The sequence below is a fragment of the Capricornis sumatraensis genome, chromosome 11 (genome assembly GCF_032405125.1).
Source record: "Capricornis sumatraensis isolate serow.1 chromosome 11, serow.2, whole genome shotgun sequence".
NCBI classification, from domain to species: Eukaryota; Metazoa; Chordata; class Mammalia; order Artiodactyla; family Bovidae; genus Capricornis; species Capricornis sumatraensis.
This window is the reverse complement of record NC_091079.1, coordinates 63,014,401-63,031,608: the sequence shown is the minus strand read 5'-3', so window position 1 is coordinate 63,031,608 and position 17,208 is coordinate 63,014,401. Positions and strand designations below refer to the sequence as shown.

Here is a 17,208-nt window from a genome sequence, read left to right as displayed (position 1 = left end):
ACTGACCCAACACCGTCCATCCCTGTATCTCTCTTAGCATCAGGCAGCGTGTGTAATGGTGCTGGTGGTACACACACTCTCTCTGCCCAGAGAACAAACAGGGCATTGATGTCATCTCTGGTCCTTCCCAAAGGCTGGGGCATGAAGAGTTGCTGTTTCACATACCAGTCCATCGGGCAGGGTCCTGGAGCTGTCCAGGCATCCCGTGAGTCCCCAGAGACCCTGGGTCTTGACTCCTTGGGGAGCGAGGCTGCACTTGCACCTGTGGGAACCCATAGGCAGGACAGCTGTGTAGACCTGGAGTCTGTCCTGTTGCTTCCAGCTGCACAGACTTTCTCTCTGGGGCCTTCAGAGTGTGTGGTCTTGGCCTGTGGCAAAGACTCACAGCATAGGGAGCTCCCCAGTGCTTGTAAGGTGCCCCGCTGGAAGGCTTATCACAGCTTTTCCTTTCCAGCATAGCCACGAGACAAAATTCATACTCTTGCATTGCAGTTCAGTTGCCTTGGTCAGACTTGTATGTAAAGCCTTTAGGCTTCAACTCAATTAGGAGATAGTCAAGACACCAAATGAAAAGAAAAAAAAAATCATTACAAACTGGCATTTATTTGAATGGCACAGACCCACTCTTCAGGAGTCTGGGAACCATGTCCCTCCCTCTTTCTTTGTGACTTCTCCCTCCATTCAGACTCTGGATTTCCCCACGGTGATACCAAAAGGATGAAGCTTGTAGTCCCTAATTTTTTTTTTTTTTTTTTTTGGTGTGGGATCATAGGTCCTTGACCAGGAATTGAACCTGCACCCCCTGCACTGGGAGCACGAAGTCTTAACCACTGGACCCCCAGAGAAGTCCCGAGTAGTCCTTGTTTTTAATGCATGGGTTGTACATAGACCAAGTCATTGCCTTTTGAACTTAAAGTTATTTTGAATAGTGGGAATAACAAGAAAGTAGGATGGTTGCAATTCACGATTCATTTTTTTAGTGTGTCAAGTGAACCAATATTTATTGAGCACCCAACAGGCACAACAATCAATGCCCTGAGATAAAGTACAGCCCCTTCCTTCAAGGTCGAAGGTTAGGCAGGTGGACACTGATGTATAAGAAGGCAATAACAATTATGAGCAATAGATGCTGTGCTCACAATGTGGTTCCCAGGTGGCATTAGTGGTAAAGAACCCTCCTACCAATGCAAACAGACATTAAGAGTTGCAGGGTCAATCTCTGCGTCCGGAAGATCCCAGGAGGAGGAAATAGCAACCCACTCCAGTATTCTTGCTTGGAGAATCCCATGGACAGAGGACCCTGGCAGGCTACAGTCCATGGGGTCTCAAGGAGTTGGGCATAACTGAAGCAACTTACTATGCACATAATGTGGTAGAAACACGGTAGCTGAAATGCTGCTATTTTGGTTTTTAAAATCATATTTCAAACGATTTCCAAGAGTTAACTGCCTAATCCATAGACAATATGTTCTAGTTGGAGGACACTTTCTGAATTCATTTTATTTTCCTCTTCATTCCCTGAGGTTCATAATATCTATTTGAGACCATGGACTTGTATTGGGCATATGTCCTGTGGGGATTGTTTGAGAAACTTCTAGATCAATATTTTCCAAACTGCATGTCTCAATCCACTGGTGGCTTGTGAATCTTTTTAATGACTGTGAACAGCACATCTTTAAGGACCAGGACAGAATAGGGTACAATGGACATAATCAGAATGAGTACTGTTCCTTGATGCTTTGGTTTCAGTTGCAGACCTATGTGCCTACTGTACAGACTGTGTCTCTTACTGCGGCTGATGGTCAAAAAAGTTTGGAAGCCCCTGTTCCTAAGGATAAAGAGAGAACACGATACGTGGTAACTGAAGGTTTCCTGATTAGAAATTGAAAGATCCGCATTCTAGACTCAACTTGGCTAGCCTGAGAACTTCAGGAAAACACTTCATCTCTCTGATCATCAACTTCTTTGTCCATTAAACAGGCAAACAGATATTATTAAACCTCTCTCAGGACGATCATGAAGACTAAGTGTGACCAACCACAAGTATAGAAAGGGGCTTATAAGCCCTAAAACTGGAATATAGCAACTTTGTAATAGACCTGTTTTAGGACCCTGAAAGAAAGCAGGAAGAGGCATACCCTATACTAATCATGAAGCAATGACCCTGGTCTTCCTCCTTATGGAAAGTTATTTGGAAGTTATCTTAACACTTTTCCTCACTCTCACCTCTTACATGATCCCTGTTCCACTTATGTAAAGAGGAAGAGAGATTCATTGCCTAGATAAGGCATTATCACTGCCTACTGTCAGTGGTGAGCAAGACACAATTGTTGATATTATCAAGTTTATACATACATATATAAATAACTATATTTGCGTACTTTGTTACAGTTTACAAAATGCTTTTAAATGCAGCATGTCATTTAATCATCACGAACATCTTTGGCCTAGTCATATCCCCATTGTGCAGAAGAGGCTCACTGAGGTTATGTGAATTGCCCAAAATCCTGTAGCTTATAATCTTAGAAATAAGATCAGCTTAGTCCATGGGGTCGCACAGAGTCAGACACGACTGAAGCAACTTAGCAGCAGCAGCAGCTAAAAGAGCAAAGATAAAACTCTTGAGCTTATTTCAAAGAATCCACATTTCCCTCTGCACCCAGAAGAAAATAACATAGAAAGAAAACAGTCAGACCCAGCTACAGCCAGCACAACGTGGCAGAGTGGGAGTGGGGTGCAGTGGGTTACAAAGAACTCGAAGACAGAGAGAGGAATTCCAGGCTGTCTCCTGAGGCCCGGGTACCCAACCTCCAGGATCTAATAATGCCTGATGATCTGAGGTGGTGCTGATGTAATAATAATAGAAATAAAGTACACGATAAACCATCCCCCTTCCGCGAAACCAGTGCCTCATGCCAAAAAGATTGTGGACCACTGTGCTGGGGTGGAGTTGGGGCGGGAGGGCAGGGGCAGCTTCCTGCAGGAAGGGCACATGGCCCTTTAGCCGTAGGTGGGAATGTGAGGAGGGGAAATGAAAGGCTTCTTTCTCCTGGCTCAGGAAATCAGCCAGCCAACTGCCTCAAGCCCCATTCTAGCAGAATTTTTCCCCTGGAATTTCAGACTGACTGTACTCAGATGTTGAGAAAAGCCTAGTAGTATGAACAGGGACTCGAGGAGTACCGGGAAGGTGCAGTTCCTATCCTGACCACAAGGTGATGCAATGGCCCTAAATAGAGCCGCTCCAGGCGTCTGGGAGAACACAGTTCTATGGAAGGCCAAGAGTTAACATTCAATTCCTGAAAACCTCTAGAAAATCAAGAAGGGCTCATAACTAATTAATACTGTTCTTTTTTTCCACGTCAGATTCCTACTTCAGTGAGATTTGGGATTTGTCCTTTCCCAAACAGGATAAAACCGTTTGGGCTCTGGAATTAGCACCCCAGCATCAAGTACTAGTCGCTCAGTCATGTCCGAGTCTTTGCAACCACATAGATGCATAGGAATTCAGGCTCCTCTGTCTATGGAATTCTCTAGACAAGAATACTGCAGTGGGTAGCCATTCCCTTCTCCAGGGGATCTTCCCTACCCAGGGATCGAACCCTGGTCTCCTGCATTGAGACAGACTCTTTACCATCTGAGCCACCAGGGAAGCCCACAGTACTCAGGTGAGCATAGCCCACAGTACTCAGGTGAGCATAGCCCACAGTACTCAGGTGAGCGTAGCCCACAGTACTCAGCGTAGCCCACAGTACTCAGGTGAGCGTAGCCCATGGTACTCAGATGAGTGTAGCCCACAGTACTCATGTGAGCTTAGCAAATAACTTGACCTCTTTAAGGCTCAGTTTCCTCATCTGTAAGATATGAAAAATGATAGCACCATAATGGTCAAGTTGTTGTAAGGGGCTGGCTGCTAATATTTTGCTTTCCTTTTTACCCACTTGACAACGGACTGAATGGCATTTGAGAAGCGTGAGTGTGGACAGGGAAGGCTGCCTGCCTCCATCCTCCATCCTGGACCCATAGGACCAGGGCTGCTGCAGCTCAGGACAGGGCCCCTTGGCCACCTCAGTCACCTTGGGCTTATTTAGGGTTAGTGGAAGAGGCCAGCCTGTGTGAGATTAGGGGTGAAGGAAGCAATGACACTGGCAGAAATCGGGGCCTCCAAGGAAACCTGACTCAGGCCTCTGCATTTCAAAACACCAGCATGACTCAAAAGCAATTGCAAAATTCCAGTCTTCATCACTTTCATTTATCCCACAGGCGTCTTGACCATGAACCACTTTACCTATAGACTGGGGAGAATCTCAAATCAGAGGGAAAAATATATCTCCGTTCACATAAGATACTTCGCTCATCATTGTACAGTAAACAGTGAATTAATCATTTGCTCCACTCTGTGTGTTCGATCTTTCAGAATCAGAAAGCAGTGAATCACTTTTAAGTTGTGCATGACTGCTCCAGAAAGCAAACAGACCCTTACAGCCCTCACAGTTATGTCTGTTGCCAGTCTCCAGGCTGACTTAATTCCTAACCCACTAATTTTGAGCAGAGAAGTGCCTTCTGTAAGAAGAACTGCTGCTCCAGAAATAGACCCATCTGTTAGAAGTGCTGGGGAGGGCAGTGCTAAGAAAAGCCACTCGGGGTCACACCGTGTGGATCTCAGGGTGATGACACAGCATCGCCCGCCAGAGTCAGAGAGCTGATTGACCTCGGGGAGGATCGGGGTAAAGACGAGAGATCTGGGCAATTTAATGACAGCATCTTAGAATAGTCTGCCAGGCAGTGTGTGGTCCAGGAGCGTGAAGGGCTTCAAAAACCATCAAGCCCGAGCTCAACCTTTCCAAGTTACAGAACTGCTTGGATCATGTCTGGAAATGTACCCTTGTCCCCAAAGATGAGATGCACTTTTAGAATTCACTGATGGAGAAAACTTAATTTAATTATTAGGGATTTCTATTAATTCAGGAATACTTTAGTTTGTGGTTTTAGACATCATTTAAAATTGACTCTGTAGTTAGGTATCATGTCCACACAATCAAATGAACCCACTTTAAACATATCATTCGGTGAGTTTTAACTGACGTCTCCACGTGAGTAATCACCTCTCTGATCCAGGCCAGCAGTTCTTGTGTCCTCTAGAGTCAAATGCTGCCCCCCAACCCAGACAGACAGCCCTGACTTCTGTCACCAGAAATTAATTTTGCCTGCTGTAAATGGAATCAGACAGTGTGTACTTTTTGGTGTACAGAGTACCAAGTGTGGGCAACAGGAACTCTCATTCATTGCTCTTAGGAGTGTAAAATGGTACAACCTCTTTGTAAAGCAGTTTGGCAGTTTCTTATAAAGTTAAGGATATATTCACCATATGACCCAGTAATTCCACTCTCAGATATTTACCTAAGAGATAAGAAAGCATGTCCACAAAAACACTTGTAGACAAGTTTCAAAGAAGTTGTATTCATTGTCACCCCAAACTAGAGACCTGTTTCCATAAACAGGGAAGTGGATAAATAATTTCTGGTACATTTACACACCGGAATTCTATGCCGCAGTAAAAGGGAACTAATGACTGAAGTATGAAACGGAGTGAAGCTCAAAAAAAAATATGCTCAGACATAGACACCAGATACATGAGAATACATTATGTATTATTCCATTTAAAGAAATCCTTTTGTTATTTTTAAATTTTCTATATTTGCACAGCATCCATAAATGGCATATAGGTGGGAAATGTTTAATCCCTGCTTGATACACATTTGAATTTACGTATACAACTCATGGATCCAAAGTCTCTAATCTTGTTCAGTGTTCTTATTTTACAAATAAAGAAAGAAAGCCCCAAACTAATGAGATGACATGTACAAGGCTGCTGTCCCAGTAAAGAACTGGAATGCCTACAACTTCTAACAATTATTGATTTTTTTAAAGACACTATTTGTCCATCTTTTGGAACCTGCTGAGGGTCTGAGTGGACTTCTCGATCCTAAAAGAGCGACTGGAGCCTCTGCCAAAGCTGTGGGTTCCCGGGAGACAGGCTGAGGAAACGTGTGTGATACCACACACTCACCTGTGCAGAATAACTGGACTGTCTTCTCTCTGGGAAGTTTGGATGCGTGAATATCAACCCAGCCTTCATCCCAACACGCACGCGCGCGCACACACACACACACACACACACACACCAGTTGCCAAATAAAGGCACTTGGCATTAACCCCAGGCTGCTATCTGGTAAAACAGTCATGTGATGCTTAAAGTCCTACATATGTCCCTTCTGGAATATAGCTGTAATTGAACTTATCCTTGGCATTTTGTATACGTCAAAATCCAGCCATGTTTGCACACTTGTAACTGAAGGTGTGCCACAGCAGTGGCCGCAGGACTGGAAAAGGTCAGTTTTCATTCCAATCACAAAGAAAGGCAATGCCAAAGAATGCTCAAACTACTGCACAATTGGACTCATCTCACATGCTAGCAAAGTAATGCTCAAAATTCTCCAAGCCAGGCTTCAACAGTACGTGAACAGTGAACTTCCAGATGTTCAAGCTGGTTTTAGAAGAGGCAGAGGAACAAGAGATCAAGTTGTCAACATCTGCTGAATCATCAAAAGAGCAAGAGAGTTCCAGAAAAACATCTACTTCTGCTTTATTGACTATGCCAAAGCCTTTGACTGTGTGGATCACAATCAACTGTGGAAAATTCTTCAAGAGATGGGAATACCAGACCACCTAACCTGCCTCCTGAGAAATCTGTATGCAGGTCAGAAAGCAACAGTTAGAACTGGACATGGAACAATGGACTGGTTCCAAATAGGAAAAGGAGTACGTCAAGGCTATATTTTGTCACCCTGCCTATTTAACTTCTATGCAGAGAGCATCATGTGAAATGCTGGACTGGATGAAGCACAAGCTGGAGTCAAGATGGCTGGGAGAAATATCAATAACCTCAGATATGCAGATGACACCACCCTTATGGCAGAAAAGTGAAGAGGAACTAAAGAGCCTCTTGAAGAAAGTGAAAGAGGAGAGTGAAAAAGTTGGCGTAAAGCTCAACATTCAGAAAACTAAAATCATGGCATCTGGTCCCATCACTTCATGGCAAATAGATGGGGAAACAATGAAAACAGTGTCAGACTTTATTTTGGGGGGGCTCCAAAATCACTGCAGATGGTGACTGCAGTCATGAAATTAAAAGATGCTTACTCCTTGGAAGGAAAGTTATAACCAACCTAGACAGCATATTGAAAAGTAGAGACATTACGTTGCCAACAAAGGTCTGTCTAGTCAAGGCTATAGTTTTTCCAGTGGTCATGTATGGATGTGAGTGTTGGACTATAAAGAAAGCTGAGTGCTGAAGAATTGATGCTTTTGAACTGTGGTGTTGGAGAAGACTTTTGAGAGCCCCTTGGACTGCACGGAGATCCAACCGGTCCATGCTAAAGGAGACCAGTCCTGAGTGTTCATTGCAAGGACTGATGTTGAATCTGAAACTCCAATACTTTGGCCACCTGATGGGAAGAACTCATTGGAAATGACCCTGATGCTGGGAAAGATTGACGGTGGGAGAAGGGGACGACAGAGGGTGAGATGGCTGGATGGCATCACCGACTCCATGGACATGAGTTTGGGTAAACTCTGGGAGTTGGTAATGGACAGGAAGGCCTGGCATGCTGCAGTCCATGGGGTCGCAAAGAGTCGGACATGACTGAGCGACTGAACTGAACTGAACTGAAGGTAACTTCAGCAGTCATCTTATCAGTCCTGTGTACCAGTCTGGGTTCTATCAGGAAAATAGAAGCCACTCCATGTATCCTAAGTGTGAAACAAGTCAAAACCAGGATGGAAGCTTGCCATGGAGAGGGAAGCAGAGAAAAGATGAAGGAAGACTTGGCCAAAGATCTCAGCCTATTGCTCCAGAGCAGTTGATATCAGAGACATTCTGGGAGCTGCCACAAAGGCGATGAATCTCCAGGAAGTTCTCTCCAACCATTGTAGCCCACAAGGCCAAAGCTGAGTGATTCTAAAGAACCAGTTCCTGGAAGCTGCTGCGAACATCGCACTGGGCATGTGTGAGATTCCTTGAGTCTGCTTATAACTGCCAGGCTATTGTTTAGTCACTAAGTCGTGTTCAACTCTTTTGCAACCCCATGGACTATAGCCTGCCAACTCCTGTGTCCGTGGGATTTTCCAGGCAAGAATACTGAAGTGAGTTGCCATTCCCTTCTCTCCAGGGTATGGAACCTGTGGCTCCTCCATTGGCAGGCAGGTTCTTTACTGCTGAGCAACCTGGGAAGCCCAACTGCCAGGAGCTTCAGCTAAACCAGGCAGATGCGTGGAGGACCATAGCTCGTTGAGGTTCCCAGCCAACAGTGGCCTCTCCCTATCTCGGACAACCCAGCTTGGTGAACATCTGCTGAAGCTGGGAAGAGAAGCCAGGGCTGAGGCACAGATGGTCACGTTCAGACTTGGCCGCTGTGACTCTGCCTGCCGCTTTGCTTAGTCTGGCTTCTTTGGGTGAGCTTGGACCCATGCAGCAATCTGGGCGCTGTTTATTTAGCTGTTTTCCTGTTCTCCTCCCATGGCTGGCTTTCCTTTAGTGTAACAGGGAGTAGTTTTGTAGACAAAGGATTTCTTTCCACTGGAAGTAATCAGGGTAATCTGAAAAGTATTTAACCACTATTTAAGGCAGGAGTCCCCAACTTCTACAATCTAATTCCTAATGATCTGAATTACTAATAATACAAATAAAGTCCACAATAAGTGTAATGCACTTCATTCATTCCAAAACCATTCCCCAACCCCAGTCCATGAAAAAATTGTCTTCTGCAAAACTGGTCTTTGGTACCAAAAAAGGTTGCTTGAGTGCTTAATCACTCAGTCATGTCTGACTCTTTTAGACCCTATGGACTCTAGCCTGCCTGGCTCCTCTATCTGTGGGATTTTCCCTCCATGAGTACAGGAGTGAGTTGCCATGCCCTCCTCCAGGGGATCTTCCCAATCCAGGGATCAAACCCCATCTCTTGCATTGTAGGCAGATTTTTTTCACCACTGAGCCACTGAGAAAGCCCACCAGAAAGGTTGGGGACCACTGATTTAAGAGACCTTATGGTTTGACACACCTTCACCTAGGTAGAAAGAAGTCACTTGATTGCATTAAAGTTGAGGTGCTTGTGCTAGTATAATTGTAATCTCTAAAATTAATCAATCAAGTATTAATATTATAGGTTGACTTCTATTTTAATTTAAAATAGGGTAATTTTTATATTTTGCATCGACAACTCAATGGATGTGACTTTGAGTAAGCTCTGGGAGATAGTGAAGGCCAGAGGAGCCTGGCATGCTGCAGTCCATGGGGTTGCAAAGAGTCAGACACGATGGAGCAACTGAACAACAATGCAATTCCTATGTTTGGAAATTAATGTAAACATAAGATGCCCCTCCCCAATATTTCCACCATGCAATAATACATTTTTATTCGTTTTACATACCCCCCAAAATATATAATGTTGTTTATGTTCTTTTATAACCTACTTTTTCCCCATTTCAATCCAGGTCCTGGGGGAAGTTGGTGGTGTTCTCAGATGGGGTAACTGAGAAGAGTTTAATAAAGATGCTCTTTATAAAGGAGTAAATAGGGCTGGAAGAAATCAGAAGGGATGATGCAGTATCCCACGGGCAAAAGAGAAGCAAGAAGGAATAAAATTGATCATTTTTCTTCTTATCCATTACCTGATTTTCTTTGGGCAACAGATTTCTTTGGAGCCCTTAATAGGAGCCCAGAAAATTATAAGTAAAGAATCCACCTGCAATGCAGGAGACCCCAGTTCAATTCCTGGGTCAGGAAGACCCCCTGGGAAAGGGATCAGCTACCCACTCCAGCATTCTTGGGCTTCCTTGGTGGCTCAGTTGGTAAAGAATCCACCTGCAATGCAGGAGACCTGGGTTCAATCCCCGGTTTGGGAAGATCCCCTGGCAACCCACTCCATCATTCTTGCCTGGAGAATCATCCGCATGGACAGAGGAGCCTGGTGGGCTATAGTCCATGGAGTGGCAAAGAGTCAGATGTGACTGACCGACTAAGTACACAGCACATAATTGAGGAGATGATACACAAGCACTTGTAATTAGTAGTTCTCCAAAATCCAAGGGATTTAGAGAGGATATTGGTCAGCTTCATTGTATTTGGGGGGTTCGACACCTCTGAATCAGCTAGTTCCTCCTAAGGAAAGGAGTTATACCAATGACATTTATTTTTCTATCATCAGTACCAGGCTTTATTAATCAATTCAAGAAGCAAATGCTTGACATGTTATTGCAAGAACCAGGAACAGGAGTCTTATCAATAATACTTGTTATGGCACAGAAATACCACTGTGATTGTCATTTCCCAAAACAGTTAGCAATTTGACCCTTTAAGACATTCCTAAGATATAGGAGGAATTTGGCTCTGCATGTTGTGTAATACTATTATATTAATTTCAAAGACTATCTGTTAATAACTGACTAATTGTTGCACATGCACGCATGTGAAGTCGCTTCAGTTGTATCCAACTCTCTGCAACTCTATGGACTGTAGCCTGTCAGGCTCCTCCGTCCATGGGATTCCCCAGGCAAGAATACTGGAGTGGGTTGCCATGCCCTCCTCCAGGGGATCTTCCACACCCAGGGATCACAGCTGCGTCTCTCACGTCCCCTGAATTGGCAGCCAGGTTCCCACTGGCGCACCTGGGAACATCAGGTGATACTGCATAAGTCACATAACCCTTCTTAAGCCACTCTCTGCTATTTGTGCTGGTGATACCACCCTATCCTGATTTCCACTGCTGCCCACGCCCTCTCTCTCTGTCTTTTCCTTCTCAGTCCCCTACCTGAAATATTGGATCTGCAGTATGCTGGGCCTTCTAATTATCTCTAGCTGCACTTCCCCCTAGATGGTCTCATCTAGATCCGTTCTAAGAACCCCTTCAGGTCCTGACTCCAAATGTATACCTCTACACCTGACTTCTTCTCAGTTTCAGGCTCACAGATCCATTGTCCTACTTGCCAGTAGGTATCTCAAAATGAACGTATCCCAGAGAGAACCACAACTCCCCTCGCTACAGAAGTCATCTTTAATACCATCCCTTTTGACATTCCTCTTGCTCAACCCAACAACAGGTTCTGTTGGATCTGCCTCCAAAATGGACCCTGAACGTGTCTGCCTGTTCTCACGGCCCAAGCCTTCTTCAAGCCACCATCTTTTCTGACCTGCAGTAGCACCACACTGGTGACCTTATTCTTCCTCCCCGGAACAGAACAGAGTGACCTTTTCTTTTCTTTTTAGCCATACCACACAGCATGTTGGCTCTTAGCTCCCCAACCAGGGATCCAACTCACAACCCCTGCATTGGAAACATGGAGTCTTAACCACACTGGACCGACCACCAGGGAAGTCCAAGAGTGAGGTTTTCTTAAAATCTAAACCATATAATATCACTCCCCGACTTCAACCCCTTCAGTAGCTTCTTTATTTTAAAATAAAATCCAGATTCCTTACCATTACCTACAAGACCCTGTGTAATCCTTCTTGCCTCCATGGCCCTCCTTGCCTCTTCACATGATCTCAAACAGATCACACCATCTCTCCTTTCCCTCCAAACTAACTGTTCCTTTCTGGCCCTACAGTATGTCAAGTTCTTCTGCATCTTCACAGCTTCTCATTAACTCTTCCTTCTACCTGGAAAACTCTAGCTCATAGCATGGTTGGCTCCTTTTCCAGCCTTCAAGTCCCAGCTCACAAGTCACCTTCTAGAGGCTTCGTCTGACCTAGTGTTTCCCACCCCCATTTCCAGAAACATTACAATACCTGAAACAATCATCATTTGTGATCATTTCTGCCTCTCTCCCATTAGAATGTAAGTTTCCAAAGAACAGCTTCTTTTCTTTCCATCACAGCCACTGGAATATTCCTTGCTAAGTAGCTATTTAGTTTAATGAATAAAGGAGTACCATCAGCAAGAAGGCTTGGAATGAATCAAAAAGTGCTTTCAATCTATCACGACTTCATTTCCAGATGGATATTTGGACTGTCAGATACCTGTAATTTTGGTTTGAGTCATTAATTCCCTTAAGTGGAAGATATTGTTTTAATAGAACAGCTTCATTGTTTGAAAAATGAGCAGAAACACTCATAGGGTGAGGATTTGTTCATTAGTATCGTCATCATCTGCTCTGAATTTAAAAAAAAAAATCAAGCCAAATTCATTTTTGTGAACCTTGGGGCTGGAGTCGGGGGCAGGGCAGGTTTTAAATTCTCCCCCTTTGGTTCATCTTCCATCTCATGCGTTTGGATCAGTGGCTCAAGAAGATCAGGGAGCCTGAAATTTGTGAATGGTCTCCTTAGAATAAACACCAGCTCTTCATGATAGTATACTTTAAAGTGTCCTAATTCTGTCTGCCTCTCAGCTCCCCTCACATCCCTCTCTCTCGGTTTCTGCTCCAGCTCTTTGCTGCCACAGCTCCTAGAGCTCAGTACTGCTCATTGCAGCAGGAATCATGGGCGAGCTGTCCACAATGCCCAGGAGCTGCAGTGGGAATGGCTAGGTCGCAGTGCCAGGAAGGCCACCCACCTGGACCTCTGGGAACCCCAGGCCCCTGGGCTCATGTAGTTCACAGGAGGCATGGGCTCCTTCTTGCGGTCACTAATCTATCCGTTGCAACAGACTGTAGCCATTAGCCACTGTGCTGTGTCTTCCACTTGCCACCCCGAAAGTGATCATTCCCAACACACAGGATACTCCTCACTTCTGCAAGTTTCTAGGTGTTTTGTTTCAATTGAGAAACATTTGGGTGAGGGTGACTGGCTGATCAGGATACTAATTCCATCATAATAGCCAGTGAGTCATCCTCTAAATGTGTAAATGATGGCTTTCTAGAACAGGGCTTGAGAGCAGAAATCCTACTAGAGTTGTAAACAAACCTACAGCAATTCCGTCAGTTCAGGGAAGGTATCATTGTTTATTGGTCAGGGGAGGCTTTCGGTTGAAACAACCCATTTCCAAACTTCAGTGGCTTAACTCCATAAAGGATTTCTCATGTCACAATCCAATCAGGTCAGCAGGAGTGATGAAGGGGTGTTTCTGTTCTACACATCCTCCAGGGACCCAGAGGCCCCTTCCTCCCAGTGCAGAGATTCTTAACTTAGAGTCCACAAGTCCTGTAAAGGGAGTGGAAAGAATTCAGGGAGTCTATGAAATTAGATGGGAGAAAAAGTATATCTTTATTGTCATTAATGTTGTAACTATAATTTAGCATTTCCTACAATTATGATTGGAGACATCAAACCACAATAGTATTAGTGCCTCCTGTGACTTTACTACCAATACGAAACATGGATGTTTTCATATCACCTTACAATCTTAGCAGATATCATGAAATGTCATTTATGCACAACGCTACTTTGAAATTATGGTAGTTACTAAATTCACTTAAAGATCTTATTAATTTATGTGTTAAAGAGTATATATATTACCGCTTCACAAAATTTTTTAATATTTTGATAACTATTTCAGCACAGTCACAGTTTTTTTAATCCTGTGTATTTTATTTTAAATATTATTAATAAAAACATTACTTTAAGAAGGGGTTCATAGAATTTAGCAGACTGCCAAAAGAATTCATGGCCAACAAAAGATTAAAAATCCCTAATCTAAAGTATAAGTTCTGACTGTATAGCAGAGGGAACTATATTCAATATCCTATGATAAACCGTAATGGAAAAGAATATAGAAAAGAATGTATAGCTGAATCATTTTGCTGAACAGCAGAATCAACACAACACTGTAAATCAACTATACTTCCATTTAAAAAATATTGAAAGAAAAATCCCTGATCTAGTGGCACTACTGTGCCCTAAGTCCTTGGGTATCCCCTACCTCTAATCAGCGAGACAGGCTGGAGTGACATTGACAAGTAGTTTAGGGACAAGGCTTAGAAGGAATGTATGTCACTTCTGCCCTTATTCCATTGGCCCTAATTCAGTCACATGACTTCACCTAACTTCAAAGAGGGCTGGGAAATGAAGTCTAGCTGTGTTCCCAGGAGGAAACAAGGATGGGGCTTGGTGAACACATGGGAGAAAACTCACTCCCTATCAAATTCACTCCAGGAAGTATAATCTTAATAAGACCATAATAGTTGCCATTGGTTGAATAATTACTCCCATCAGTATTGTGCTAAACGATTTTGCTTTCATGACCTCATTTAATCATCATAATAACCCTATGAGACAGGTACTATTGTTCTCACTTGATAAATAAGGAAAGTAGGACTTGAGAAAGTAAGTCCAAAATCAGTGCTCTCAATCACTTTGCTGGACTGTTTTAGAAAACTTCTAAGATCCTTACAGGAGAAGATAGATTTGTGTCCTGGTGGAGAGAGTAGTTCCAGGAGCCAGACTTCCAAAATTCATATTCTGGTTTTGCTAGAAGCTGGCTCCATTGACTAGGCATGTTTTACTGAAGCTTTCCATGAATCTGTAAAACGGTGATGATAATAGTATCCATCTTTTAGGATTAAATGAAATAAACTCTTAGACTAGCACTTGGCACATAGTAAGTGCTCAATGACTATTCTAAAATTCACTGTCATTAATGCCGGGTTTCCCTGGTGGCTCAGATGATAAAGAACCCACCTGGAATGCAGGAGACCTGAGTTCCATCCCTGGGTTGGGAAGATTCCCTGGAGAAGGGCATGGCAGCCCATTCTAGTGTTCTTGCCTGGAGAATCCCCATGGACAGGGGAGCCTGATGGGCTACAGTCCATGGGATCATGAAGAGTCGGACATGAATGAGCAACTAAGCACAGCACAATGCCTAAAAGACACTGTATCCACCTTAAAAAAAAAAGTGAACTAATGGGGTGGAAGGGAGGTTCAAGAGGGAGTAGACATATATATACCTGTGGCTGATTCATGTTGATGTATGGCAGACACCAACACAATATTGTAAATTAATTATCCCTCAATTAAAAATAATTTTTAAGAAAGTAAACTGAATTTTCCAGCAGGGCTCAGTATTCAAGAAGGAAGCAAGAAAATCTCTGAGGTCACTAAGATCCTCACCTGGGGGATTTCCTAGAATGGTGTGCTGAGTTATAGTCAAGAGAATGGGAAGCTGTTATGTTGATGGGTTAGTTCTCATTTCAGTGTAACCTTGTCTTCCCTTTCTAGAACTCCATGAAGGTGATGTTCAAATGCCTCTGGAAGAACTGTGGGAAGGTTCTGAGTACTGCAGTGGGTATCCAGAAGCACATCCGGACCATTCATCTCGGGTAAGGAGCCCTCCCTTTGGAGCTGGGTGTATCTCCATCAAGTTCAGTCCAGGACCACCTGCACTCAGAATTACACTTCACATTGTGCCTTAAAAATTCTGAACACAGAGACAGAGACTGGGCCTGCTTGGTCTTCCTAATCACTATGGAGATGGCCACTGCAGATAATACAGGCCAGTGTGGCAAGTGGAAAGAACATGGACTTAGAGCTGTGAAGCCTCCCTAATACACTCACCAAGTGATGTTAAGCAGGGTGCTGCTCGGAGCCTCAGTTCCCTCTGAAAAAGAAACTCAGAATATCAGCCCTGCAGGGTCATGTGTGATGGTCAAAAATAAAATGTATGTGAGAGTGATTTGTAAAAGATGGAGCGCCAGCGTAGGGTAGGGTAAGGAGTCCTTAGACCCCCTGAAAATGTTTGTAAAATTATATGTGGAATTTTTTCCCCAGGGGAGTGTATTAATGACTTTGAGACTCAAAGGCAGACATAGCCTGAAAAGGGTTTAAGAAGCACAGTGACAATCAGTGTTGCTATTCTTATGAAGCCTGGTGACCTGCTCTGTCCTTTTCTATTGCCCAAATAAGTCCTTTATTTGTACAACAGACACACTTCCCTGTGTTATACAAAAACATTTCCAACGAAAGATAAAATGAAGTTTTGCGCAGCAGGGATTAGGGGCCACTCCAGAAAGGCTGTGATGGTACAGCCTCTTGTTCTTTAGTCAGTGGGTCTTTCTTGTCTAGGGATGTGGAACTAAGAAGGGATCTTGAGAAGCCAAAAGTGATAAACTGTGCACAAGACAAAGCCAAACACATGACCGAGCCCCCAAATGCTTGGGGGGGTCCTTTCAAAAAGATGTTGTTCAGTCGCTAAGTCATATCTTTTTGCAGCCCCGTGGACTGCAGAATACCAGGCTTCCCTTCTTCCTGAGTTGGCTCAGACTCATGTCCATTGAGGTGATGATGACATCCAACCATCTCATCCTCTGTCACCCCCTTCTCCTCTTGCCTTTGATATCTTGCAGCATCAGGGTCTTCTTCAATGAATCAGCTCTTCGCATCAAGTGGCCAAAGAATTGTAGCCTCAGCTTCAACGTCAGTCCTTCCAATGAATATTCAGGGTAGATTTCCTTTAGGATTGACTGGTTGGATCTCCTTGCTGTGACTGCTGAGAAATAAGCACTGCAGTCACTTTGCCCAGCCAAGGATAAATTTAGGGAAGACATCATCCATAAAAAGTGATAGGAAACACGAATGGGTTCCAAGGTGATTTTGCTGATTCCTGTGGGTGAGCTCCTGCTATGGCTGGAGAGAAGCAGGAATCCAGCTCCCTCACCCACAGGCTGGGGATTCTGGGGACATAGCCAGACCCTTCCAGGGCATGGCATGTGAAAAATCACCAAGCACCATGGTCGTGGCCCAGCAAAGCAGGGCTTCCGCTCCACTAGCCAGAGGGTCCACCCTACCCTCCAAGAAATCCCACAGAGAACCCACTGCTTCAGGGAAGGACACTCCACAGCATCTTCCCTCAACTCTCACCATCAGGACAGCTCACAGTATAAATAACTCAGTTATCTGAACGTTTAGAAAGAGCTTCCTGAAGCTAGAATCAGGAGCTGGAGTTCTTTGTTTTAAAGTCCATCTGCCCCAAAAGTCAAATCGTATTCAGCACCACACAGAAACACATGCCCTATCCATGTGTTTACAGACTGTGAGTGGCATCACAGGATTTTCTTTTGAGCTTCCAGGGTGCTCTCCTGGTGGGTGAAATTCAAGTACAGCAGGCGCTGTATTTGCTTCCCTGGGATTCCCTTTTTACTCTGCATGCTTCACATGGCCTTGATGAGTTAGAATCCCTGTCTCTGCCAGCCACTGCCCAGGAATGAGCCTGGGAGCCTTTAGGA

General features: G+C 44.1%; 1 protein-coding gene across 1 annotated transcript in view; it reads left to right on the top strand.

The window, feature by feature from the left end:
- The window catches only part of ZNF704 (zinc finger protein 704), a 242,713-nt gene that overhangs the window by 205,749 nt on the left and 19,756 nt on the right, over positions 1 to 17,208 (top strand). Inside the window, exon 5 of the mRNA XM_068984034.1 lies at positions 15,206 to 15,306. Within this exon, the coding sequence (XP_068840135.1) occupies positions 15,206 to 15,306 (101 nt within the window). The remainder of the gene's footprint in view (positions 1 to 15,205; positions 15,307 to 17,208) is intronic.